Source organism: Schistocerca nitens, chromosome 8 (assembly GCF_023898315.1).
Source record: "Schistocerca nitens isolate TAMUIC-IGC-003100 chromosome 8, iqSchNite1.1, whole genome shotgun sequence".
Taxonomy (NCBI): Eukaryota; Metazoa; Arthropoda; class Insecta; order Orthoptera; family Acrididae; genus Schistocerca; species Schistocerca nitens.
Window position 1 is genome coordinate 41,842,497 of NC_064621.1, and position 25,128 is coordinate 41,867,624.

The following is a 25,128-nucleotide window of genomic DNA, read 5'->3' on the forward strand; positions in this document are numbered from 1 at the left end:
TTCCGCGATCGGTTCAATTATAAGGACGCCGGTCCGTCGCAATCCGGCTAAACAGTAGTAAAAATCTCTGCAGCAAGCCTCTGGCACAATGAAGTGTAGCCCGCTGTGCTTGACAGCGGAACCGGCCTGCTGTTCCAGACGTGCGCGCCCGTTTGCCACCGTCTGCGTTAAGAGCAGCGACCGAGTTTCACGGGGCTGCCCGACATAGCCGCGCCGGCTCCCCTTCCTCGTTCCCTGACCTGACACCAGTAAAGCGGGCTCTTCGCGAGCTACCCTTCGCCCAGCTGCGGTCGTAACTGCCCAACAAAACATTCTACCAAACACAAACGCAGTTGTGTCACTTCAAATTACTTCATGCAAATTGCTCTGAGCACTACGGGACTTAATATCTGAGGTCATCAGTCCCCTAGAACTTAGAACTACTTAAACCCAACTAACCTAAGGACATCACACACATCCATGATCGAGGCAGGATTCGAACCTGCGACCGTAGCGGTCGCGCGGTTCCAGACTGAAGCGCCTAGAACCGCTCGGCCACACCGGCCGGCTACTTCATGCGATCAGATACCAATGAACTCAGTACCCAGCCGCTTTCAGCCCTCTTTTATTAGCATCAAATTGATTGCAGTGCTTTCCTAACTAGATATAAGTAATGTTCTATAGCTAGAGTTGGCCGAAATGCACGCTATAAGCTCACGCAGGATTCCGTGAGGTCAGAAACAGGATACGTAATGAATGCTATAAAGAAAAGTACGTAGCTTCTGGAATACTTAACTTTAATCCATCAGTTGTATACATCGTTCTTGATGAGATATGCTTCATACGATAACTATCAATTGCTATGGCGCCTTGCTAGGTCGTAGCCATTGACTTAGCTGAAGGCTATTCTAACTATCTTCTCTGCAAATAAACGAGGCTTCGTCAGTGTTGCATCGCTAGCTAAGTCGTCCGTACAACTGGGGCGAGTGCTAGTCCGTCTCTCTAGACCTGCCGTGTGGTGGCGCTCGGTCTGCGATCACTGACAGTGGCGACACGCGGGTCCGACATGTAATAATGGACCGCGGCCGATTTAAAGCTACCACCTAGCAAGTGTGGTGTCTGGCGGTGACACCACAAGTAACATGTTGTTTCGTAGAGCGGGCAACCGCAGCCAAACTTCGACATTTTTTTCAAAGAAAATTCCGCACTGGCTGTAAGAATGATTTTTATTAAATCTGTGACCGGTTTCGCACCACTTACCGGTGCATCCTCAGGCAATCTGTACAAAAAATGATATAATAAGAACTCGTATAAACTATTCGATCCCCCAATTCTGAGATGTAAATTAAACTTTTAAATATCCAGTTTTTTTTTAATGAAACAAAGTACTCACATACGCTATTTATAACACAGTAATGTTGAACATTGTCCTGTAGCCACTCCCCACCACTCACGTCCCATATACCATCATCTGGTGAAAGTGGTAGTTAAAATTTAAAAATATTTTTTAAATATTTTTTTTAAAACGATGGGAGCGGCAATGACCTAGAAAATAAGAATAAAATACGATGCTGATAAAACTCCCCTAAATACGAACGACGAAGAACGGAACATTAGCATCAACAGACAGCGGGGTTAGGGCCATGTAAACATATCAGAACATACCGTGCAAGTTTAGGAGAGCCGCGTGGCAGCGGACACGGCCTGACTGGCCGAAACACGGAAAGCGTTCACGCAGTGGCGCGAGGATCGCCAGAGGCCGGATGGCGTGTACAAGGTGTGAAGAGTGGGGGGGGGGGGGGAGGGGGGGGCGTGCTGAACATTTGATAAACAATTCCTTATGTCTGGCTATTTAAAAGTTTAATTTACACCTCAGAATTGGGGGATCGAATAGTTTATATAAGCTCTTAATATATAATTTTTTGTACAGATTGCCTGAGGATGCACCGATAAGTGCTTCGAAACCGGTCCTAGATATGTGTTCTAATTGCATACGTCAACATGACCTGAATATTTAAAGTGAAAGAAAGGCGAGCCCAAAGGACTTGCCGTTTTTCAGTATCCGCGCACTGTGTTGCCAGTGATTCATAATGGCCGGCCGCGGTGGCTGTGCGGTTCTAGGCGCTACAGTCCAGAACCGCAGGACTGCTACGGTCGCAGGTTCGAATCCTGCCTCGGGCATGGACGTGTGTGGTGTCCTTAGGTTAGTTAGGTTTAAGTAGTTCTAAGTTCTAGGGGACTGATGACCTAAGATGTTAAGTCCCATAGTGCTCAGAGCCATTTGATTCGTAATGGACGCAGTGGAAGGTCGGCACAGCATTGTGAAACAACCTGTCGTCGCTTCTCGTCACATAGGTGACAGATTGGCAAACAACATGCTCACTCTTTAGTTTGCAGGGAAGCGCATCACCACAATCCAGCGATCTACCTTCCGTCCCACTTCCATCCTCCACCTGCCCCCCCCCCACCCCCCTCCCTCGTCACCACCGTTTCACATGACCCAGAACACAATTCATCCCTTAAGACAGCTCTACTGAACTTAAATGTAATAGGGATATTTAATATTAATCCTTAGACCATTGCATTTAACATTAAGCATTAATGTTATACCAATAAAACACTATTTGAATAATTTACGATTTTTCCGGCGCCTACAACACGAAAACGGTTAGGCGTAGAGAAAAAATTGTAGCAATTTTTTTGCATGAGACTGAATCTCATTTAATTTTTTACTGGGAAAAATTTTCTCTAGAAGCCGCTGCTTTAGAGTTATTCAAGCAAAACATTAAAAAATTGACCTTTAAATGCCCTCCGCCGCCCACCCCACGCTAACACCCCAGCGGTTAGGATTTTAGTACGTGTTTCATGACACTCTCACCTACCACAGTACAAAAATTTGCGACCAATTTTTACGGTAATTTTTCTTCGTTAACTGAACTAAGGTTAAACGTTGCCAGGTTATGACGCCCAGTCCCAATATGACACACTACGGAGTGATTTTTTCCACCGTGTACAAACTCTAGGCTTTGATCGATGAGAGGATACGAAACAAAAAACGTATAATGACCTTATGCCCGGAAATGCATGGTTTCCATGCTAGTCTACATAGTCAATCATATTTTGTTACAGAGACTGTGGCATGATACCATGCAACAACAGTTACAGTACGGATGGTTTCCTCCTACAGGGTGCATATTTGATGCCCTGGCGCCCTCTCCTGCCATAGTAATTGGTAATGTTGTGTCCGATTCACTTCTCTTGCTTGTAGTGGATGTGATAAAGCGTTGTACACAATGGTTCCGTATTCTAGTCAAGAGCTTACCGGTATGGCGTTTACTTACGGAAAGGCAAATGGCAACGGGCGGCCGGCAGCAAGGACGTATCAGGAGGTCTATCCCCACCGACAACAACCACAGCTTTCAATGTTTGCGACAGTGTTTGGCCGTTTGTCTGAGACAGGGTCGTTTCAAGAAACAGGAAATCATGATGACATGCCATAAACGTTCGGACACCAGACTTGGAGGAAAATGTGATCAACACTGTCGAAGGCGACTGCCGTGTCAGTACCAAGCAGTTGGCTCGTCAGTACAGCGTAAACCAGACGAAAATGTGCAACATTCTCCATGACAGTTGTTACTACGCTTATCTCTTACAGCGTATGCAGGGCTTCCGAGGGACAGACTTCCCACAACGGCAGTAGCTTTGTCACTGGTTTCTTCACCAGGCAACCACGATTCCGGGATTTGTGTCATCCACCCTATTGACAGATGAGGCCACCTTTACGCGGAGTGGTATCTTCAACTTTCATAACAGTCATCTGTGCGATGGTATGCAGAACCCTCCTGATATGGTGACAGCGAATCATCAGCATTGCTGCAGCCGCAATGTGTGGGCCGAGATAATTGGCGACCTATTTTGGGACCAGTCTGCCTTCCGAGTCGCCTAACAGGCCGGAACTACCGGCGTTCCTTGCGGGTGACTTTGCCTCCCCTGCTGGAAGAAGTGCCATCTGTGATTAGAAGGGTTATGTGACTGCTACATGATGATGCTCTAGACCACTCCACCGTTAACGTCCGGACGTACCTCAATCGTGTCTCCCCTAGTCGATAGGTCGGACGGGGGGGGGGGGGGGGGGCGGGGTCCAGTTGCACGGCCTGCTCGTTCACCGGATCTCAACCCGTGCGATTTCTGGTTATGGAGCCATCTCAGAAGTATCCTGCATGCAGAGCCCAGTCCAGATGTGGAGACACTGGAGCAGTGTACTCGTGCTGCATTTGACACTGCACGGGTGTAGCCTGGCCAATGTGAACGTGTGAGACAGTACACACAACGGCGCGTAAATGCATGCGTTGAGGCACATGGAAGCCATTTTCAACGCATACTGCAATTGTGGCGGCATACCACAGCGCGTATTAGACCGCAGTCTCTATATCAAAGTATGATTGAATAGATAGTATCTAGCATGAAAATAGTCAATTTCCGAAGTTCACTAGCCTTTGTTTGTTCCGTGTCCTCTCATCGATCAATGCCAGGAGTTTAAACACGGTAGAGAAAATCACACTGTATGTTCCACTGGTGGCCGAACCGCACAATAACCCTGGGTTCGGTATGGGGCGGCGGTGGGGTGGGTGGACTGCTGTAGCCTGTTGTGGGGTTGTGAACCACTGAGGGCTACGGCGGGGACGAAGCCTCTCCGTCGTTTCTAGGACCCAAGTTCCATACAATACAATACAAAGGTAATAAATAACTGCTCTACACTAGTTAGAATATTTTAAAAACAAGACAAACACTACTGTGAATTTCGTGCTTCGTATTTGCTTTTCGTTAGCATTAACCGTGTACAACAGGTATCGTACTGAAAGCTTTCTCATAGTTAATCCATGAACTAAAACGTCATTTTTTTTAAGAAAAAACAATGACTATAGCATAGGTTACTTCATATACCTTGTTTAACAGCCGATGTTCCAGGTCCATGTTGTGCTTTGGAATGAGGTTGAATTTATTCACTGGACTTTCCGAATATAGTACTAACGAAGGTGCGGCCTGTCCACAAATCTTCACCAGCTTTGTATCATCTTTCGTTAACGACACACTGACCTAAAAAAAATAAAAATATGATAGTAAAAGATTCCAGTTTGTCAATTTTAACGAAAGACATACACTGAAGAGCCAAAGAAACTAATACATCTACCTAATAGCGTATGGGCCCCCGCGAGAAAGCAGAAGTGACGGAACACGACGTAGCATGGACTCAACCAATGTCTGAAGTAGTGCTGGAGGGAAATGACACCATGAATCCTGCAGTGCTGTCAACAAATCCGTAAGAGTTCTGTTCTGAACAGCACGTTGCAAGGCATCCCAGATATACCCGATAATATTTATGTCTGGGGAGTTTGGTGGCCGCCGGAAGTTTTTAAACTTAGAAGAGTGTTCGTGGAGCCACTCTGTAGCAATTCTGGACGTAGGGAGTGTCGTGTTGTCCTGCTCGAATTGCCCAAGTCTGTTGGAACGCACAACGGACATGAATGGATGCAGGTGATGAGACAGGTTGCTTACGTACGTTTCACCTGTCAGAGTCTTATCTAGACGTGTCAGCTATCCCCTGTCACTCCAAATGCACGCGCCTGACACCATTACAGAGCCTCCACCAGCTTGAAATTCCCCTGCTGACATGCAGGGTCCATGGATTAATAAGGCTGTCTCCATACCCGTACACGTCCACCCGCTCGATACAGTTTGAAACGATAATACCCGTCCGACCAGGCAACATGTTCCCAGTCATCAATAGTCCAATGTCGGAGTTGACGGGCCCAGGCAGGCATAAAGCTTTGTGTCGTGCGGTCTTCAAGGGTAACGAATGGGTCTTCGGCTCCGAAAGCCCATATCGATGATGTTTCGTTGCATGGTTCGCACGCTGACACTTGCTGTTGGCCCAGCACTGAAATCTGCAGCAATTTGCGGAACTGTTGCACTTCTGTCACGTTGAACGATTCTCTTCAGTCGTCGTTGGTCACGTTCTTGCAGGATCTATTTTGGCCACAGCGTTGTCGGAGATTTGATGTTTTACCAGATTCCTGATATTCACGATACCCTCGTGAAATGGTCGTACGGGAAAATCCCCATTTCGTCGCTACCTCGGAGATGCTGTGTCCCGTCGCTCGTGCGCCAACTGTAACACCACCTTCAGGCTCACTGAAATCTTGATAACTTGCCATTGTAGCAGCAGTAACCGGTCTAACAACTATGCCAGACACTTGTCTTATGTAAGCTTTTCCGACTGCAGCGCCGTACTCTGCCTGTTTACATCTGTCGTATGAACAAAACTATACAGATAAAATTACACGATAAATGTGACTGCGTCTGCTAACACAGCAGGAACAAGAATTCAGTGGTATCGGCATCACCTGTTAAGCAGGCCAGTATGTTTTCTTCCCCGCCACATTAATACAGAATCGGAGCGTTATTGCCTGAACTGTCTTATTTAATAGCAGAGGCCCGCATCTCGCGGTCGTGCGGTAGCGTTCTCGCTTCCCACGCCCGGGTTCCCGGGTTCGATTCCCGGCGGTGTCGGGGATTTTCTCTGCCTCGTGATGGCTGGGTGTTGTGTGCTGTCCTTAGGTTAGTTAGGTTTAAGTAGTTCTAAGTTCTAGGGGACTTATGACCACAGCAGTTGAGTCCCATAGTGCTCAGAGCCATTTTTAACAGCAGAGGTCTGTAAACTGATATCGTATACGAAAAAGTTAATGAAAATCGCTAGTCAACAGGCCAATGTATCGAAACTTCCTGGCACATTAAAACTGAATGCCGGACAGGGATATCCAACCGGGACGTCTGCCTTTTGCGTGCAAGGGCTCTACCAACTGAATTACCCAAGCACGACTCACGAACCGTTGTCGGAGCTTTACTTTCATCATTGATGATCTGGCACACTCTTTTAAACAGCCAGGAACTTTCTATCAGCGCACACCCCGCTGCAAACCGAAAAATTCACTCTCAAAACATCCTCCAGGCTGCGGCTAAGCCATGTCTCTGCAGTATCTTTCCTTCCAGGAGTGGTAGTCCTGCAAGTTCGCAGCAGACCTTCTGTCAAGTTTGAAAGATAGATGAGGTACTGGCGGAAGTAAAGCTGTTAGGACGGGTCGTGAGTAGTGCTTGGATAACACAGTACGTAGAGAACTTGCCAAGGAAAGGTAGAGGTCCCGGGTTCGTGTCCCAGTCTGGCACACAGTTTTAATCTACCAGGAAGTTTACTGTCAGTGTACTCTCCGCCGCATAGAGAAAAATTCATTCTGGAGACCATGTATCGTTACTCAGGCAGTAAGAATGACTGATGTACCGGGCATCCGTGGCAAATACAGGCTGTTCATTCGTTTGGTATCGCAAGACTTGACACGAGTCAGATTAAAAACTTTCGGTGAATTTTAACTTTCGCGTAGTGCTAAAAAGTTTTCATTTTCGAAGGAGCCATCCGATTTTACAGGGGTATATTTTCACATGCCCGTTTGCAGACTTAGGGTACTTTTTGTAATTACATTTAGGATCAAATTTTTCATTTGCCTTTCACAATCGTTCAATGTGTCGCCCTCAGGACACAACTAACATCCGGATGACAGTCAGACTCATAGAGCAGTTTTGTGAATGTTTCTAGAATTAGCTGTAACGGCGTCGCACTACAGCCATCGTTGTTGGAAAGGGGGAAACACAGATGCGGATTCTCTTACAAACACGCACACGCACACACAAATCCCATACTGTAAGATCAGGCGACCTTGGAGTCCAACGCTGCAATGCGAGGGCCGCCGATCCATCACTGAGGCAGTCCATTGTTTAGAGCTGCTGATCACATACGTGCCAGTATGCTTGCGCTCCGTCCTGTTGAAAACTAGCGTTTTCAGCACTTTCCCGCAATTCTGAAGAAAAGCAGGATGTTCAATATATCAATATATGATTCCTGTAACCATTTTTTCGGTGAAAAAGAACCGGGCGTTAATCTCCCATGGGACAAGCGGCACATAATACGCGAAACAATGAATTGCTGTTTCCCCCATATTCTTAAATTTGGCGTGGCGGTTCACTTCTCCACTTAAATGTAATGTACCCCTATCGGTGAACACTAAACGTAAAAGGAAATTATCTTCCATCTCAAGGCTCAGAATAAATTCACGATATACTTGGTTATGATCGTCGTCGTCTTGAAGGGCTTGTAGCATTTGATTTCTTTGCGGATGGCTCTCAATACAGCGATCACTCCCTACTCTCTTCCACACACAGGCGTACGTGCGCTAATACGGCAATCAAAATACGTTGGGGGGGGGGGGGGGGGAGAGAGGCCCGTAGTGTGAGTCGGCACGTACCTTGAACCAGTCATATATCTTCGATCTTTACTCCTTAACTTCAGTCGTTTTCACACCAAAAGGTGCGTACTATGATGGGTATAGTCAGCTGTTGTTACAGGAGCAAGGGACAGTTATTTCAGTTTTCTACATTACATCATTGTTTGTTTCATCTAAAAGTGTTTCCGTTCCTAGAGCAATGTTATTCCAGCTATGTGTGCACAAATAAAATTAAACTAAAATGGTTAATACACTACTGGCCATTAAAATTGCTACACCACGAAGATGACGTGCTACGGACGCGAAATCTAACCGACAGGAAGAAGATGCTGTGATATGCAAATGATTAGCTTTTCAGAGCATTCACACACGGTTGGTGCCGGTGGCTACACCTACAACATGCTGACATGAGGAAAGTTTCCAACTGATTTCTCATACACAAACAGCAGTTGACCGGCGTTGCCTGGTGAAACGTTGTTGTGATGCCTCGTGTAAGGAGGAGAAATGCGTACTATCACGTTTCTGACTTTGATAAAGGTCGGATTGTAGCCTATCGCGATTGCGGTTTATCGTATCGCGACATTGCTGCTCGCGTTGATCGAGATCCAATGATTGTTAGCAGAATATGGAATCGGTAGGTTCAGGAGAGTAATACGGAACGCCGTGCTGGATCCCAACGGTCTCGTATCACTAGCAGTAGAGATGACAGGCATCTTATCCGCATGGCTGTAACGGATCGTGCAGCCACGTCTCGATCCCTGAGTCAACAGATGGGGACGTTTGCATGACAACAACCATCTGAACGAACAGTTCGACGACGTTTGCAGCAGCATGGACTATCAGCTCGGAGACCATGGCTGCAGTTGCCCTAGACGCTGCATACAGACAGGAGCGCCTGCGATGGTGTACTCAACGACAAACGATGGTGCACGAATGGCAAAACGTCATTTTTTCTGATGAATCCAGGTTCTGTTTACAGCATCATGGTGGTTGCATCCGTGTTTGGCGACATAGCGGTGAACGCACATTGGATGCATGTATTTGTCATCGCCATACTGGCGTATCACCCGGCGTGATGGTATGGGGTGCCATTGGTTACACGTCTCGGTCACTTCTTGTTCGCATTGACGGCACTTTGAACAGTGGACGTTACATTTCAGATGTGTTACGACCCGTGGCTCTATCCTTCATCCGATACCTGCGAAACCCAACATTTCAGCAGGATAATGCACGACTGCATGTTGCAGGTCCTGTACTGGTCTTTCTGGATACAGAAAATGTTCGACCGCTGCCCTGGCCAGCATATTCTCCGGATCTCTCACCAATTGAAAACGTCTGGTCAGTCATGGCCGAGCAACTGGCTCGTCACAATACGCCAGTCACTACTCTTGATGAACTGTGGTATCGTGCCGAAGCTGCATGTTTGACTAAATGCCCAGGCGTATCAAGGCCGTTATTACGGCCAGAGGTGGTTGTTCTGGGTACTGATTTCTCAGGATCTATGCACCCAAATTGCGCGAAAATGTAATCTCATGTCAGTTCTAGTATAATATATTTTGAAAGGGTACAGTACCGCCCAACATTGAAAATAGGTACGAAATTCTTGTCAGAACAACACATTTTTTTGTGTAAAAGTAACTCAATTTCAATTAATACAGCGAAGCCGGATACCAGTGTGGGAAAGAATGACAATTTATTTATTTAATTGATCACATGTGCACTCCCTCAAAATAAATCCCTACATCCAGTTTGGTGAGATCTGTGAAATGAATGAATGTATGGTCGTCTGCTAACCACAGATAGTGAATGGGAATATATGATCATCTTTGAGTCGATCCTTTGGCTACCTTTGGTGAGACCAAAGAGATGAAAATTTTACCAGAGCTTGGAGCGCCTGAAATGTGGCTGACCAATAAGGTAGCAAGGCGCTTCTCCCACTTCGACAGAGGTGCGAGAGAACCGGAATACGGCCATGTTTCGGCACTCTGGCGCTGAACCTTCTGCTGTAAAGACCTGTTTTTTTGTTGTGCTCCGTAATGAAAGTGTGGAGGCATGGTATGGATGTGGAATATTTAAGAGTAGTTAGAACTAATCATTTCTCTTTCCCAGGAACTTTTGTGGGGAAAATTACAAAGTGAGGCAGGTAATTTTAAGGGGATTGTAGTAAACCAACGGTCACAATGAGCCCACGTGTAGTTATAAGTTGAGATACTAGCGTGTGTACAATAAGCTGAAATATTTAAGAATTAATAGCGTGTGTACAATAAGCTGAAATATTTAAGAAATAGCGTGTGTATCATAAGTTGAAGTATTTAAGAAATATCATTCCGTGTGACGCTAAATTTAAACTCTGAGAGAGAATCAAGGTGAGTCGGCCGTTTTTCCAGCAACGCCACTTGGCTTGCATTGCACAGGAAGACGTGCGTTTATCTCCAGAGTTCACAGTAGGAAAGTAGAATTACAAAGTGGGGCAGTGTCGTGTGAAACTGGGATAGATATTGATTGAAGTGGGAAAGCGGAAAGTGATGATGTTGTAACAGTTCTTCGTGTTGTATTTCATATTGTTGTGTTGTATATGTCATGTAATTTGGGTATGTGTGTTTTGCTTGGGGGTAGCAAGGTAGTTTCGAAAGATTTGGGGGTATGCCTGTTCCTTCTGTATCGCTCGATCTGGAGGAAAGTTTCGTGAGGATGATTGTGAGAGGCGAAGTGTGAGGTATAATAAAAGATCCACCATTCGATCCAGGGAGTGCACTGTTGCGGTAAATAGATTACGAGACCATAGTATAGAGATTCACTAACGTAAAGCCATGCCCACTGGGCGGAATTTCTCATGTGATTTTGTTGTAGGTTGTAGAATTTGTGTGTTTAGGAATAAATCAGATAGTGAATAGAAAGAGATTGGTGGCCTTTTTCATTAAATTGTATGTTGTCATAATGTCCCGAATTTATATAAAAGCCGTTAAATCAAAGACAAAAAGTAAATGTGGTATTGCCAGTGCGTAGTGTGCAGTCAGAGTTCTATAAATCACTGATAGTCAGATGCGTGTTTCCGTTGCGTATTATTCATGCAGGAGGATAATTTGTAACTAAATAGTAAGATACGAGAATTCATGTTGCTCGATAAATTAAGGAAGAATCCACTCGCTTGGCAAACCACTCATCTTGCAGGCCTGACTGCTTGATGCCACAGTATGAGAAAGGCAAGCGGGTACCTCTCAATTTGTCCAATGAATACCCGTTTATCATCTGCATGTCTTGTTAGTGTAGCAATTATATTAAACTGGGCGGAAAATTCTAAGTCAGTTGTTGATGTTGCACCATGATCAAGGCCCAAGGCATCATTCAAAAATTTTTCGAGATCGGATTAATATAAAAAAATGGCTCTAAGCACTATGGCACTTGACATCTGAGGTCATCAGTCCCCTAGCCTTAGAACTAGTGTCTGTCTATAAACTCAAGAGCGAGCAGCGCTTTTGGTGGGGGAAGTGGCCTTTCCCGGAAGAACCCTGCCACTGGCCTACAGGGCAACCCAAAATCAGTTGCCCGTTACCTATCTAGCGGTGCAGTTCGGCGTTTCTGTTCGGGGTGTCTTAGTTGCCAATCTCAGTCAGTTGACTCTGTGTACTCACTGATATACTTCAGTATCCGGAAGTGATGGATAATCGCCCTGCATTACAAGAAAATGTGCAGAATACGAAGAAGATACTTGCGCAGAACGAGCGTTCGATCGTCTCTAACGTTATTACAGCTCGTGTTAAGGAGGCTACACAAAAAGAACTGTTGGCTAATATTACCAGTCCCAATCAAAGGGCTGCAGTTTATGCAAACGTCAGCCTCGCCAAAATGGGACGCATAAGGAAGGGACGCGAAAACAAGGCGCATGGTTTACTGGAATCGCCGCGAAGGAAAACTAATAATTTAGGGAGGAAACCCGTCGTTATAGACAGTTTCACAAAATCAGTCATTCGACAAACGATGGAGGACGTTTACATAAACCAAAAAATAATGCCCACATTACGGAAATTACTCACTGGCGTGAAACAAAAAATACATTTTCGTTGCAGAAAGAAGTTTTACACAAGACATTGCGTGAAATGGGATTTACCTGGAAATACTTTTCAGACATGTTTAGGAAGACAATGACAAAAAAAGCAGTGCGAATCGAACTAATACAACACACGTAATTATAAATTTCTGGTTACATTTTAAACACTCTTCGTGTTGCAAGAATTGTTAAGTTTTAATGCAGCCCTTCAAAGAAAACTTTTATTTTTTAGTAGAAACACAAAGTAAGAACAAGCCTTAAAATCTACAGACTGATTGCACTGTATCTGGTTCGTCTTACGAATAGAGGAACATACATTCATATGAATAGGCATCCGGTTCTATGTTTGTAGTAGAATCCTGACTTCCGTTGTTATGTTAATATTATTTACTCTATAATGTTTTGTTTCGAAGAAGCTATCCTCTTTTGTTTTCCTTATAATCTTAACGCATTTGTCTAAAAATAAACGCAGACGGGACGTATCTGCACACGGCGTCGTCACAGATTTAATGCGCGCGCCGCGGCAGGGACTGTACTACGTTGTGGAACAGCCTGTAGAAGCGCCGTGTGCCGTAGCAGGGTAGGCAGAGTGGGGACTCGCGCGCTCGCTCTTCAGTTCACCGACAGACTATACTTAAATCTAACTAACCTGAGAATATCACACACATCCATGCCCGAGGCAGGATTCAAACCTGCGACCATAGCAGCAGCGCGGGTCCGGACTGAAGCGCCTAGAACTGTTCGGCCACAGGGGCCGGCGATTAAAGTTAAGATGGCCGTTTTAATGCTTAAAGTGTACTTCATAGTCTCCTCCCACCCCCACTTGAGTACAAAGCGCAGAACGTCCACATAACCAAGTGTAACTGTCATAAAAGTCCTTCCTTTGGGATGTTGTTCAACTCACACATCACATTGGTTTGTATGTCGGCTTGTCGTCAAAGTGGCCCTTTTTGTGAATTTCTGCATTTTGTCATTTTGTTGTACGTTCGTATTGATAACACCATCTTCCATCACTCGGGACTTTTTCTTTTCCAGAAGTGAACTGCCCAAGTTTTGAAATTCAATTCAAATCGCGGCAAGGCGTCCACGCGTTATTCGTTTTGTTCGGGTGTCGAGATGTGCGGAACGAGCTTCGCACAGGCTTTTATCTTCCATAAAACGTTCTGGAGAAAACCTTGGAACACTTGATTTAAAGATGTTGATCCACTGTGATTTGTGACAAAACAACTTTGACACACTACAGTCGCACGTCAACTACTTAACACTGTCTGCTCGCAAATGGCCGGTCGAATGCACGTCTACTGTCGACAGTTGTCAGTTCAAGCCGCAACCGTACTCACTGCGATGACGTCGCTTGTACGCCAGGAATAAAATCAGTCTTGAAACATTTTAGACGAACTATCCAAGTAGCCCTCGAAAATTGCAAAAAGCACACCCGAAACCATTTTTTACGATTTAAGAAGGAAATTTATGTCGAAATAAGACATTTAGCCTAAGTATATTACAGTATAGTTTTATTACCATTGTTACTGTTGTTTGTTGCAGCTCACCCTAATGTGAAACTGTTCATCATGCAAGGAGGCCTGCAGAGTCTGAACGAAGCGGCATACAGAGCCACACCTCTGATAGCCATACCGTTCTTCTCTGACCAGACTCACAACTGTGCGAAGATAAATTCAGCAGGAATTGGTATTAGAATTTATTTGAAGGATGTCTCAAAGGAGACTGTTCTCGATGCCATCCACAAAACTATCGAGGATTCAAGGTATGTTCAATTGACTTTGATTTTGAATAAGGTTTGGAACTGTGCTTGCAAACAATTTCCAGATGAAATTGGCTGGTGTGTGTGAGATACACATAAAACAGCGCACTCTGACTTTATACAGCATACACAATTTTGTGAAGCAAGAAATTTTATATTGGAGTACTGATTACTACATATCTGAGGATTTAACGGAAATGCTTTCGAAAAAGTCAACAATCCATTACTGAACATTAATCATTTAGTACATGTTAGTACCGTATCCCTGAGGAAAGAAAATGTTATGAGACTAAAGTAGTCCCGTTTGAGGTCATTTCATGTGCCTTCATTCAACATGTTGGAATTTGGGTGGTCATTTGTTTTTGTCGGTAAGATCAGCCAAGTTGCTGAAGTACTGAAGATCATTGATGTATGAATATACTGTAGTTATGTCTCAAAAATAAGTTGAACATCCGTGGTGGAGTGTTAAAAATACGATAATATATAGTGAAGTTAGAACACATTCCGACGATAAATACTTTTGGTGTAGATAGGTGTAAAAGAAAGATCAATTTTGTTCACTGGATGCCTTATTAGGCCCTCTGACTACGTATAAGTGGTAGCAAAAAATATCAGGGAAAACTTAGAGATGATTTAACGTAAATCATCTCGTCTTGTTAAAGCATCAGGTAAGAATCAACTTACCCACTGTACCGTTGGGCCTTCAGAGGCCTGCTCAGTCGAAATTTAGTTTTTAAAAACTATAGACCGGGTTACTCAAATAATTAAGGGGGTTAGTAGGGACAGGGAACCGTGTGAAATCGTTCTCAATCCCTTACCCGAAAATTACCAGGAGCAGCTAATCAGAGAACCGACTCGTGAAGCAGCGTATTAGATCTCCTGCTCACCAACAGGCCCGAGGTTTCCGACTCCGCGTAGAATAAGTCATCACACGGCCGTTACAGCATTACTGAACACGGCTGTATATATGAATGTAAACAAGAAAAATAGGGTGATATTTCAGCTTAGCAACAGCGACGAAAAAAGATTTCAGATTACTTGAGCGGTCAATGTAAATCAACCAGCTCCAGGGCCTAAAATATAGAGCATCAGCTGACAAAGTTCAAGAGCATTTTAACACTAGCAGATTTGAACAACGCAAAGTTGTGAGCGATGGGGAAGATCCGCCGTGTTGGAAAATTGCTACGAAAGCAAATTTAAACGTAGCTCAAACCTTTCACACAAATAAAAACTGAAGGTAGCCAAGACTAGCGTAAGGAAAGCCATGCATGAAGCTTTCAACGAATTATAAAGTAAAGTCCTATCTACCGACTTGACAGAAAATCGTGAGAGGTTCTGGTCTTGAGTTAAATACGGAAACGGATCGAAGTCCTCTGTCCAGACACTCAGAGACCATAAAGACATCAAAATGGAGGATGAGACTGAGAACGCCGAAATACTAATTATTTTTCCAAAATTATCTCTCTGAGGAAGATCGCACTGTAATTCCAACCATACATCGTCGCATGAACGTCAAAATGACACACATCGAAGTAAGTTACCACAGAATAGAAAAGCAAGTAATAACAGTGGAGCATCATTTTATCGTACGTCGCTGGAGGATTGAAGCGTTCATACGAATTAGAAGAAAGTTAAAATCATTCCCGTTCTCGAGAAGGATCGTCGAACAGAGGCATATAGCTATGTCTCTGAAGTTGATATCTCATAGAATTTTGCAATATGCTTTATGCTCGCGCTTTATAGCATGTCTGAGGACCGAAAATATCCTCTGTAGCAATCAACACTCGTTGTGAAATCCAGTTCGCTCTGTTCGTCCAAGGGGCTCAGAAAACAGGTAAATACCAGCGCCCACGTAGATTCCGCGTCCCTTGACTTCCGTAGGGCATTCGATGCTGTCTCCCACTGCCGCCTAAAGAGCAAACTACGAGCTTACGGTATATAAAATCAGCTGTGTGACTGGATTGAAGCCTTTTCTAGCAAACAGATTGCAGCACTTTCTTCTAAACGGAGAGAAATCTTCAGACATAGAAGTAACTTCGGGCATACCACAAGAGGGTTATACGGCCAACAAATTTCAAAAAATGGTTCAGATGGCTCTGAGCACTATGGGACTCAACAGCTATGGTCATCAGTCCCCTAGAACTTAGAACTACTTAAACCTAACTAACCTAAGGACACCACACAACACCCAGTCATCACGAGGCAGAGAAAATCCCTGACCCCGCCGGGAATCGAACCCGGGAACCCGGGCGCGGGAAGCGAGAACGCTACCGCACGACCACGAGCTGCGGACCAACAAATTTCATATTATATATAAATGACTTTGTAGACGATGGCGGAAGTTCCATGAGTCTCTTCACGGATGATACCGTTATATACAGAGAAATCGCAACGCTATATAATTGTACCGAAATGTAGGAATACCTCCGGAAAGGCTTTGTATAGGGATCAGCTGTTGACCCTCAACATAGACGGGATTGCAGAACATTCCTCGGGAGCAGTCAAATCCGTAAAATACGCTGAGGTGACTAAGGACATGAGATACCTCCTAATATCGTGTCGGACTTCCTTTTGCCCGGCGAAATGCAGCAACTCGACGTGGCATGGACTCAAAAAGTCGTCGAAAGTCGCCTGAAAAATGTTGAGCTATGCTGCACGATTTTGTGCATGAACTGACCTTACGATAATGCTCCATATACGTTCGATGGGATTCATGTTGGGCGATCTGGATGGCCTGATCATTCGCTCGAACTGTCCAATCGCCAACAATTGTGGCCTTGTGACACGGCGCAATGGCATCGATAAAAAACACCTTCATTCTTTGGGAACATGAACTGTATGAAAGGCTGCAAATGGTCTCCAAGTAGCCGAACGTAAACATTTCCAGTCAATGATCGGTTCATTTGCACCAGAGAACGCTGACTGTTCCATGTGAACAGTCCACAACATTATGGAGCCACCACCAGCTTGCACAGTGCGTTGCTGATAACTTGAGGCCGGCCATTGTGACCGAGCAGTTCTAGGCGCTTCAGTTAGGTTTAAGTAGTTCTAAGTCTAGGGGACTAATGACCTCAGATGTTAAGTACCACACTGCTTAGCGCCATTTGATAACTTGAGCTCATGGCTTCATGGTGTCTGCGTCACACTCGAACCCTTCCATCAGCTCTTACCAACTGAAATCAGGACTCATCTGACCAGGCCACGGTTTTCCAATCGTCTAGGGTCCAATCGATATGGTCACGAGCCCAGGAGAGTTGCTGCAGGCGATGTCGTGCTGTTAGCAAAGGCACTCGCATCGGTCGTCTGCCACCATAGAGCATACACGCCAGATTTCTTCGCACTGTCCCAATGCATACTTTGGTTTTACGTCTCACACTGATTTCTGTGGTTATTTCACGTAGTGTTGCTTATCTGCTGGCACTGACAACTCCAAGCAATCACCGCTGCTGTCGGTCGTTAAGTGAAGGCCGGGGGGTCACTGCGTTGTCCGTGGTGAGAGGTAATGCCTGAGATTTTGTATTCTCGGCACACTCTTGACACTGTGGAACTCGGAATATTGTATTCACTAACAATTTCCGAAATGGAATGACCCATGTGTCTAGCTCCAGCTACCATTCCGCGTTCAAAGTCTTTTAATTCCCGTTGGGAGGTCATAATCCGTGGGAAACTCTTTTAGATGAATCATTTGAGTGAAAATGACAGCTCCGCAAATGCACTGCCCTTTTATACCTTGTGTACGCTATACTACCGTGCATATCGCTATCCCATGACTTTTGTCACGATAGTATATGTAGGGGCATTTGTACAAAACTAGATGGAACGACCCCCCCTGCGGGTCCGGGGTAAGAATAGGCCCGAGGTATTCCTGCCTGTCGTAAGAGGCGACTAAAAGGAGTTTCAACCGTTTCGGCCCTCCATGTGTTGGTCCCCCTTGGGGTTTGACCTCCTTTTTTCAAAATTCTACAGAAGTACGAGCCTTTTGGGGAGGGACACCTTACGTGGTGTACCACTGGTCCTAAGTGCACTAAGACCTTGGCACCCAGCATTGTACCGGCGTTGTAACCATACCCATTATTCCTCCAATTGGGCCTAAACGCCTGATGGGTTGTACAAGTTACGCCCATAGTGCGTCCCCATCTGCACCTACGATCATGATGGACTTTCCATGGCACCAGAAATCCGGCACGGTAGCCAGCCCGTTGTGGTGGGGTCGTCATGTACCCTCTAGGTTGTAGCCCCCTGACAACACAGGGATCGTACTGCCGATACCTGAGCTGCACCCTCCCCACGTCGGCCAAGGAGTAGATGCCCGTCTCCTTGGGGCATCAGGACTCCCGGCAACGGTCATCCTGCCAGGTGGCCCTTGCTGAGGCTGGGTGGCGCCCGTGGGGAGAGCCCCTGGTCGGAGTGGGTGGTATCGGGGCGGACGTTTCGCAGATGAAACGTCAACACGTATCAGGTCACTCTGCGGCCGAGTCTTTCAAAAGAAAAGGTACCGTTTCTAGTTCTGGTTCTCCTGCCCTTTCCCCCTTGGCCACTCCCTGGGAGGAGGGACAGGCCCGCCGGCTTGGGGCGAAATACTTCCCCCGCTATTTGGTCTGTTCTCGAACCGATGGGGGGACGTTCGCCACCTCCAAGCCCATGTTCTTTGTTCAGTACATTGAGGACATCTTCGGGGAAATCGAGGGTCTCAGCAAGATGCGTTCGGGGTCCGTTCTTATAAAGACCACCTCCGCCACACAGTCGGCGGCGCTCCAGGCGTGCGACCGCCTAGGGGACATCCCAGTGTCCATTGTCCCGCATCTGGCACTAAATAGGACGCAGGGGGTTATTTTTCATCGGGACCTCCTGCTGCAATCTGATGAGGCGCTCAGGGCCAACCTGGAGCGCTGAGGCGTGCATTTCGTCCGGCGAGTCCAGCGCGGCCCCAAAGACCGTCGTATCGACACCGGGGCCTTTATCCTCGCCTTCGAGGGGGACGTTCTCCCGGAGAAGATAAAGGTGGTGTGCTACCGGTGCGACGTGCGACCTTACGTCCCGCCTCCTATGCACTGTTTTCGGTGTTTGTGCTTTGGGAACATGTCGTCACGGTGTGAGGCTGAGCCCCTTTGTGGCGATTGTGGACGCCCTCTTCGTGAGGAACATACATACACCCCACCACCTCGGTGCATTAATTGTCCTGGCATCCACTCGCCTAGATCCTCAGACTGCCCCGCATATCAGAAGGAGAAGAAGATACAAGAACTCAAAACTTTGGATCGGCTCTCTTATTCTGAGGCCAGGAAGAAGTATGACCGCCTCCATCCCGTGACGTTGACCACTTCGTTTGCCTCAGTTGTGTCCACTCCTTCTGCGGTATCCTCACCCCTATCCTGTCCCCTCTCCGCCTCCTCCGCCCATCAGGGGGCTCTGCCTCCGCCTCCCAAATCCCTCCCTTCCAAATCCTCCTCCCCCGTGGCCCCCACCCCCTCTGCCCCAGGGGCCACCCTTCCTCCTCCTCCTCTCCCCCCGCCACCTGAGAAGCGATCCTCTTCTCAGGCATCCATCGGGGAAACGTTCCGGACCCCAGCTTCCGAGGTCCGGCGTTCCAAAACGGACCCCGCGCATGAGGACCTTCTTCGGGTCCAGCCCACCATCCCTGTGCCTCCTCAGCCTTCCAAGAAGGCCTCCAAGAAGAAGTCTCTATCCCCCTCTCCACCCCAGCGCATTTCGTCTGACGCTCCATCCATGAGTCGCTGCTCCCGGCCGTCGTCAGTTTCGCCGGGACGCTCTGCTGCCAGGCGCTCAGCTGGCCTCTCGTCGGCAAATGATGCTGCCCCTCCTACACAACCAGGGACAGCGGCCGCAGCTGGCAACGACTCGATGGAACCGGATCCGCCTCCCGCCGGTTGTAGCGTTGTTCCCTCGCAACCTGGCCCTCCGCGTCCGTCGAGGTGACCAGCTGTTCCCCCGTCTCGTTCCCCCAACTTTTTGACTAGCGATGGCCTTGTTACATTGGAACATAAGAGGTATTCGATCTAATCGGGAGGAATTACAACTGCTCCTCCGCCTGCACTGTCCGCTCGTCCTTGGTCTCCAGGAAACCAAGTTGCGCCCGACTGACTGTATTGCCTTTACCCACTATACCTCGGAGCGGTATGACCTCACCCCTGTGGACGGTATCCCAGCTCATGGTGGGGTCATGTTGCTCGTTCAGGACGATGTCTATTACCATCCCATCCCATTGACCACCCCACTCCAAGCAATAGCTGTCCGTATTATTCTTTCTGCTTTTACTTTTTCAGTTTGTACCATCTACACTCCACCGTCATCTGCTGTTAGTCGGGCTGACATGATGCACCTGATCGTTCAGCTTCCCCCGCCGTTTTTATTGTTTGGCGACTTCAATGCCCATCATCCCCCTTGGGGGTCTCCTGCATCCTGTCAAAGGGACTCACTCTTGGCGGATGTCTTCAACCATCTCAATCTTGTCTGCCTCAATACTGGCGCCCCGACTTTCCTCTCGGACTCTACTCATACCTACTCCCACTTGGACCTCTCGATCTGTTCTACCACTCTTGCCCATCGGTTCGAGTGGTATGTCCTTTCTGACACCTATTCGAGTGACCACTTCCCCTGTGTCGTTCATCTCCTGCACCCCACCCCATCCCCACTACCTTCGCGCTGGAACATACCGAAAGCTGACTGGGGACTTTACTCCTCCCTGGCGACCTTTCCGGACCACAATTTTCTCAGTTGTGACAGTCAGGTCGAATACCTCACGGCTGTTATCATTAATGCTGCCGAACGTTCCATTCCTCGTACTACCTCTTCTTCACGTCGCGTTTCCGTCCCCTGGTGGAACGAGGCTTGTAGGGACGCTATCCGTGCTCGACGACGTGCTTTACGCACCTGTCGCCGCCATCCTACGTTGGCGAATGGTATTGAATACAAACGACTCCGAGCGCAATGCCGTAGAGTCATCAAAGACAGCAATAAAGCTTGTTGGGCCTCTTTCACCAGCTCCTTTAACAGTTTTACTCCCTCTTCCGTCGTTTGGGGTGGCCTGCGCCGCCTGTCGGGCATTAAGGCCCACTCCTCGGTACCTGGCCTGACCTCAGGTAATGCGGTCCTTGTTGATCCTGTGGCTGTCTCCAACGCCTTTGGCCGCTTTTTCGCGGAGGTTTCAAGCTCCGCCCATTACCACCCTGCCTTCCTTCCCAGGAAAGAGGCAGAAGAGGCTCGGCGACATTCCTTCCACTCGCTGAATCTGGAAACTTATAATGCCCCCTTTACTATGCGGGAACTCGAACGTGCGCTTGCACTGTCCCGGTCCTCTGCTCCGTGGCCAGATGCCATTCACGTTCAGATGCTGGCACACCTTTCTCCGGCGGGCAAAAGCTTCCTTCTTCGTACCTACAATCGCGTCTGGACCGAAGGTCAGGTCCCCATACGTTGGTGTGACGCCATCGTTGTTCCTATACCCAAACCCGGGAAGGATAGACACCTTCCTTCTAGTTACCGCCCCATTACTCTTACAAGCTGTGTCTGTAAGGTGATGGAGCGCATGGTTAATGCTTGGTTAGTCTGGATTCTTGAATCTCGACGGCTACTTACTAATGTCCAATGCGGCTTTCGTCGCCGCCGCTCCGCTGTTTACCACCTTGTGACCTTGTCAACATTCATCATGAACAACTTTTTGCGAAGGCGCCAAACGGTAGCCGTGTTCTTCGACTTGGAGAAGGCTTATGATACCTGTTGGAGAGGAGGTATCCTCCGCACTATGCACAGGTGGGGCCTACGCGCCCCTTTTTATTGATTCCTTTTTAACGGATCGAAAGTTTAGGGTACGTGTGGGTTCCGTATTGTCTGACGTCTTCCTCCAGGAGAACGGAGTGCCTCAGGGCTCCGTCTTGAGCGTAGCCCTTTTTGCCATCGCGATCAATCCAATTATGGATTGTATTCCACCTAATGTCTCAGGCTCTCTCTTGGTCGATGACTTCGCGATCTACTGCAGTGCCCAGAGAACATGCCTCCTGGAGCGCTGCCTTCAGCGTTGTCTAGACAGCCTCTACTCATGGAGCGTGGCAAATGGCTTCCGGTTCTCTGAAGAGAAGACGGTTTGTATCAACTTTTGGCGATATAAAGCCTTCCTTCCGCCATCCTTACATCTCGGTCCCGTTGTTCTCCCATTCGTGGAAACAACTAAGTTTCTAGGGCTCACATTGGACAGGAAACTGTGTTGGTCTCCACATGTCTCTTATTTGGCGGCCCGTTGTACACGTTCCCTTAATGTCCTCAGAGTTCTTGGCGGTTCATCTTGGGGAGCGGATCGCACTGTCCTGCTTCACTTGTATTGGTCCATTGTCCGATCGAAGCTGGATTATGGGAGCTTCGTCTACTCGTCCGCTCGGCCATCCCTCTTACGCCGGCTCAACTCCATCCACCATCGGGGGATACGTCTTGCGACCGGAGCCTTCTACACTAGTCCTGTCGAGAGTCTTTATGCTGAAGCTGCCGAATTACCATTGACCTACCGGCGCAACGTACTGCTGTGTCGGTATGCCTGCCAGCTGTTGTCTATGCCCGACCACCCCTCTTACCAGTCCTTCTTCGCAGATTCTCTCGACCGTCAGTACGGGTTGTATGTGTCTGCCCTGCTGCCCCCCGGAGTCCGCTTCCGTCGCCTGCTTCGACAATTGGATTTTGCCCTCCCTACCACCTTCAGAGAGGGTGAGAGCCCGACACCACCTTGGCTCCAGGCTCCGGTTCATATCTCGACCTCAGCTCACTCCCAAAGGAGGGTACTCCGGCTGCAGTGTATTGCTCACGGTTTGTAGAACTTTGTGCTCGACTTGCCGGTCACACCTTTATTTACACCGATGGCTCCAAAACTGACGATGGTGTCGGCTGTGTCTTTGTCGTCGGGGCCGCCACCTTTAAATACCGGCTCCTCGACCAATGTTCCAGCTTTACGGCCGAGCTTTTTGCTCTCCATCAGGCCGTTCAGTATGCCCGCCGCCACCGCCATTCATCGTATGTACTCTGCTCTGAATCACTCAGTGCTCTTCAGAGCCTTGGAGCTCCCTATCCAGTCCATCCCTTGATTCAACGGATACAGCAGTCCCTCCATTCTTTCGCTGATAATGGTTCTCCTGTCAGCTTTCTGTGGGTTCCCGGACATGTAGGAGTGCCTTGGAATGAGGCTGCGGATGCTGCAGCCAAGGCTGCAGTCCTCCTGCCTCGGCAAGCCTCCCATTGTGTCCCGTCATCTGACGTTCGTGGGGATGTATGTAAGAGGCTTGTGTCGTTGTGGTGGGATGCTTGGTCATCCCTCCAAGGAAACAAGCTCCGGGCAGTAAAACCGCTCCCAACTGCGTGGACAACCTCCTCCCGACCATCTCGGCGAGAGGAGGTCCTTCTGACCAGGTTGCGGATTGGGCATTGCCGGTTTAGCCACCGCTACCTGCTCTCCGGTGACCCAGCCCCGCAGTGCCCTTGTGGTCAGGCATTAACAGTGCGCCATGTTTTATTGTCGTGTCCCCGTTTTAGTCAATTTCGTGTTGTCCTGTCCCTGCCATCTACTTTACCGGATATTTTAGCTGATGACGCTCGAGCAGCTGCTCGTGTTCTGCGTTTTATAACTTTGACTGGCTTGTCCAAAGACATCTAACCTTTTTACTTATTTTATCTGCATCTTTGTCAGGTCTTTCTGGTGTCCCCCCTCCCCTTGAGTTTTACTAGATTCCATGTGCTCTAACAACAGTGACTGGGCGCTAATGACCTCAGTAGTTGAGCGCCCTTAAACCCAACAAAAAAAAAAAAAAATAGATGGAACGACCCCCCAGAGGGCCCACAGTCTTTTTGTGGGTACATGTGTGGCGCGCACGGGGCCCTGAGCTATTGCAGTCTCCTTCCTTTTTCAGACTGCATTACTGTCCCTGTCCTTCTCGTTCCCTGTCCTTCTCGTTCCCTGTCCTTGCTCCTTTCTCCCTGCCCCCCTCCTTTCCCTCTTAGTTGACTCCTTTATATCGACCTGGCTATCCTACTGGCTTTGTTTCGGTATGTGCTATTGTTTAGTTTGCTGTTTCCATCTTCTTTTCGGCGTTTTTGGTCGCCTTGGGGTTTGACTTCCATTCCAACGTTTTCCGTTCAGTGTGAGCCATTTGGGGATGAACTCCCAACCTAGTTTCCATGGTGGAGGCTCCTCTGTCCCTCCCCTCCCTTTTCCTCTTGCACCCTGGCCCCCTTGGCGCTAGGTCACCAGCACAATCCATGTGGTGGGGCTGTTAAATACCCACTTCGCTCAGCCCCCTGACAACACAGGGATCACACTGCCAGTACCTGAGCTGTAAATGCCTCGTGTATGCCAAGGAGTCGATGCTCATCACTTTGGGGCATCAGAACTCCGGGCAATGGCCGCCATGCCCAGACGGCCCTTGCTGTGGCTGTGTGGCACCAACGGGGCGAGCCCCTGGTCAGAGTGGGTGGTACTAGGGCAGATGCCTTCCACATGCAGCGACAAAAGCGTCAACATACTGGCCGTTCTGTGACTCTCTCAAAGAGTGATAGATATAAGACATGACACTTCCTCTTCTGATCCTTCGGCCTTCCCCTCCATGGCCACTCCCTGGGAAGAGGGTCAAGCTCGCCAGCTTGGGTTGAAAGCTTTCCCTCGGTACCTGGTTTTTACAAGGACAGATGGCAAAAGTTTTGCCATGACCAAGCCTTTGTTTCTCGTGGAGACTACTGAAGGTAAGTACAGCAACGTGAAATCCTTGATTAAAATGCGGTACGGTTTTTTGCTCATCAAGACATCTTCTGCTGCCCAGTCTGAAGCTCTGTGCGCTTGTGACCATCTCGGGGACATCTCAGTCTCTGTTTCTCCCCACCAACCTTTAAACTCGGTTCAGGGCATCATTTTCTACTGGGATCTTCTTCTCCACACTGACGAGGAGCTCCGTGCAAGCCTTGAGTGGCAAAGACTTCAATTTATCCACCGAGTACAACAAGGCCCTAAAAACAAT

General features: G+C 47.8%; 1 protein-coding gene across 1 annotated transcript in view; it reads left to right on the forward strand.

Moving 5' to 3' along the window:
• LOC126199058 (UDP-glycosyltransferase UGT5-like) overlaps positions 1 to 25,128 on the forward strand; it is a 168,286-nt gene that overhangs the window by 138,421 nt on the left and 4,737 nt on the right. Inside the window, exon 6 of the mRNA XM_049935769.1 lies at positions 13,906 to 14,125. Coding sequence (XP_049791726.1) covers positions 13,906 to 14,125 — 220 coding nt within the window. The remainder of the gene's footprint in view (positions 1 to 13,905; positions 14,126 to 25,128) is intronic.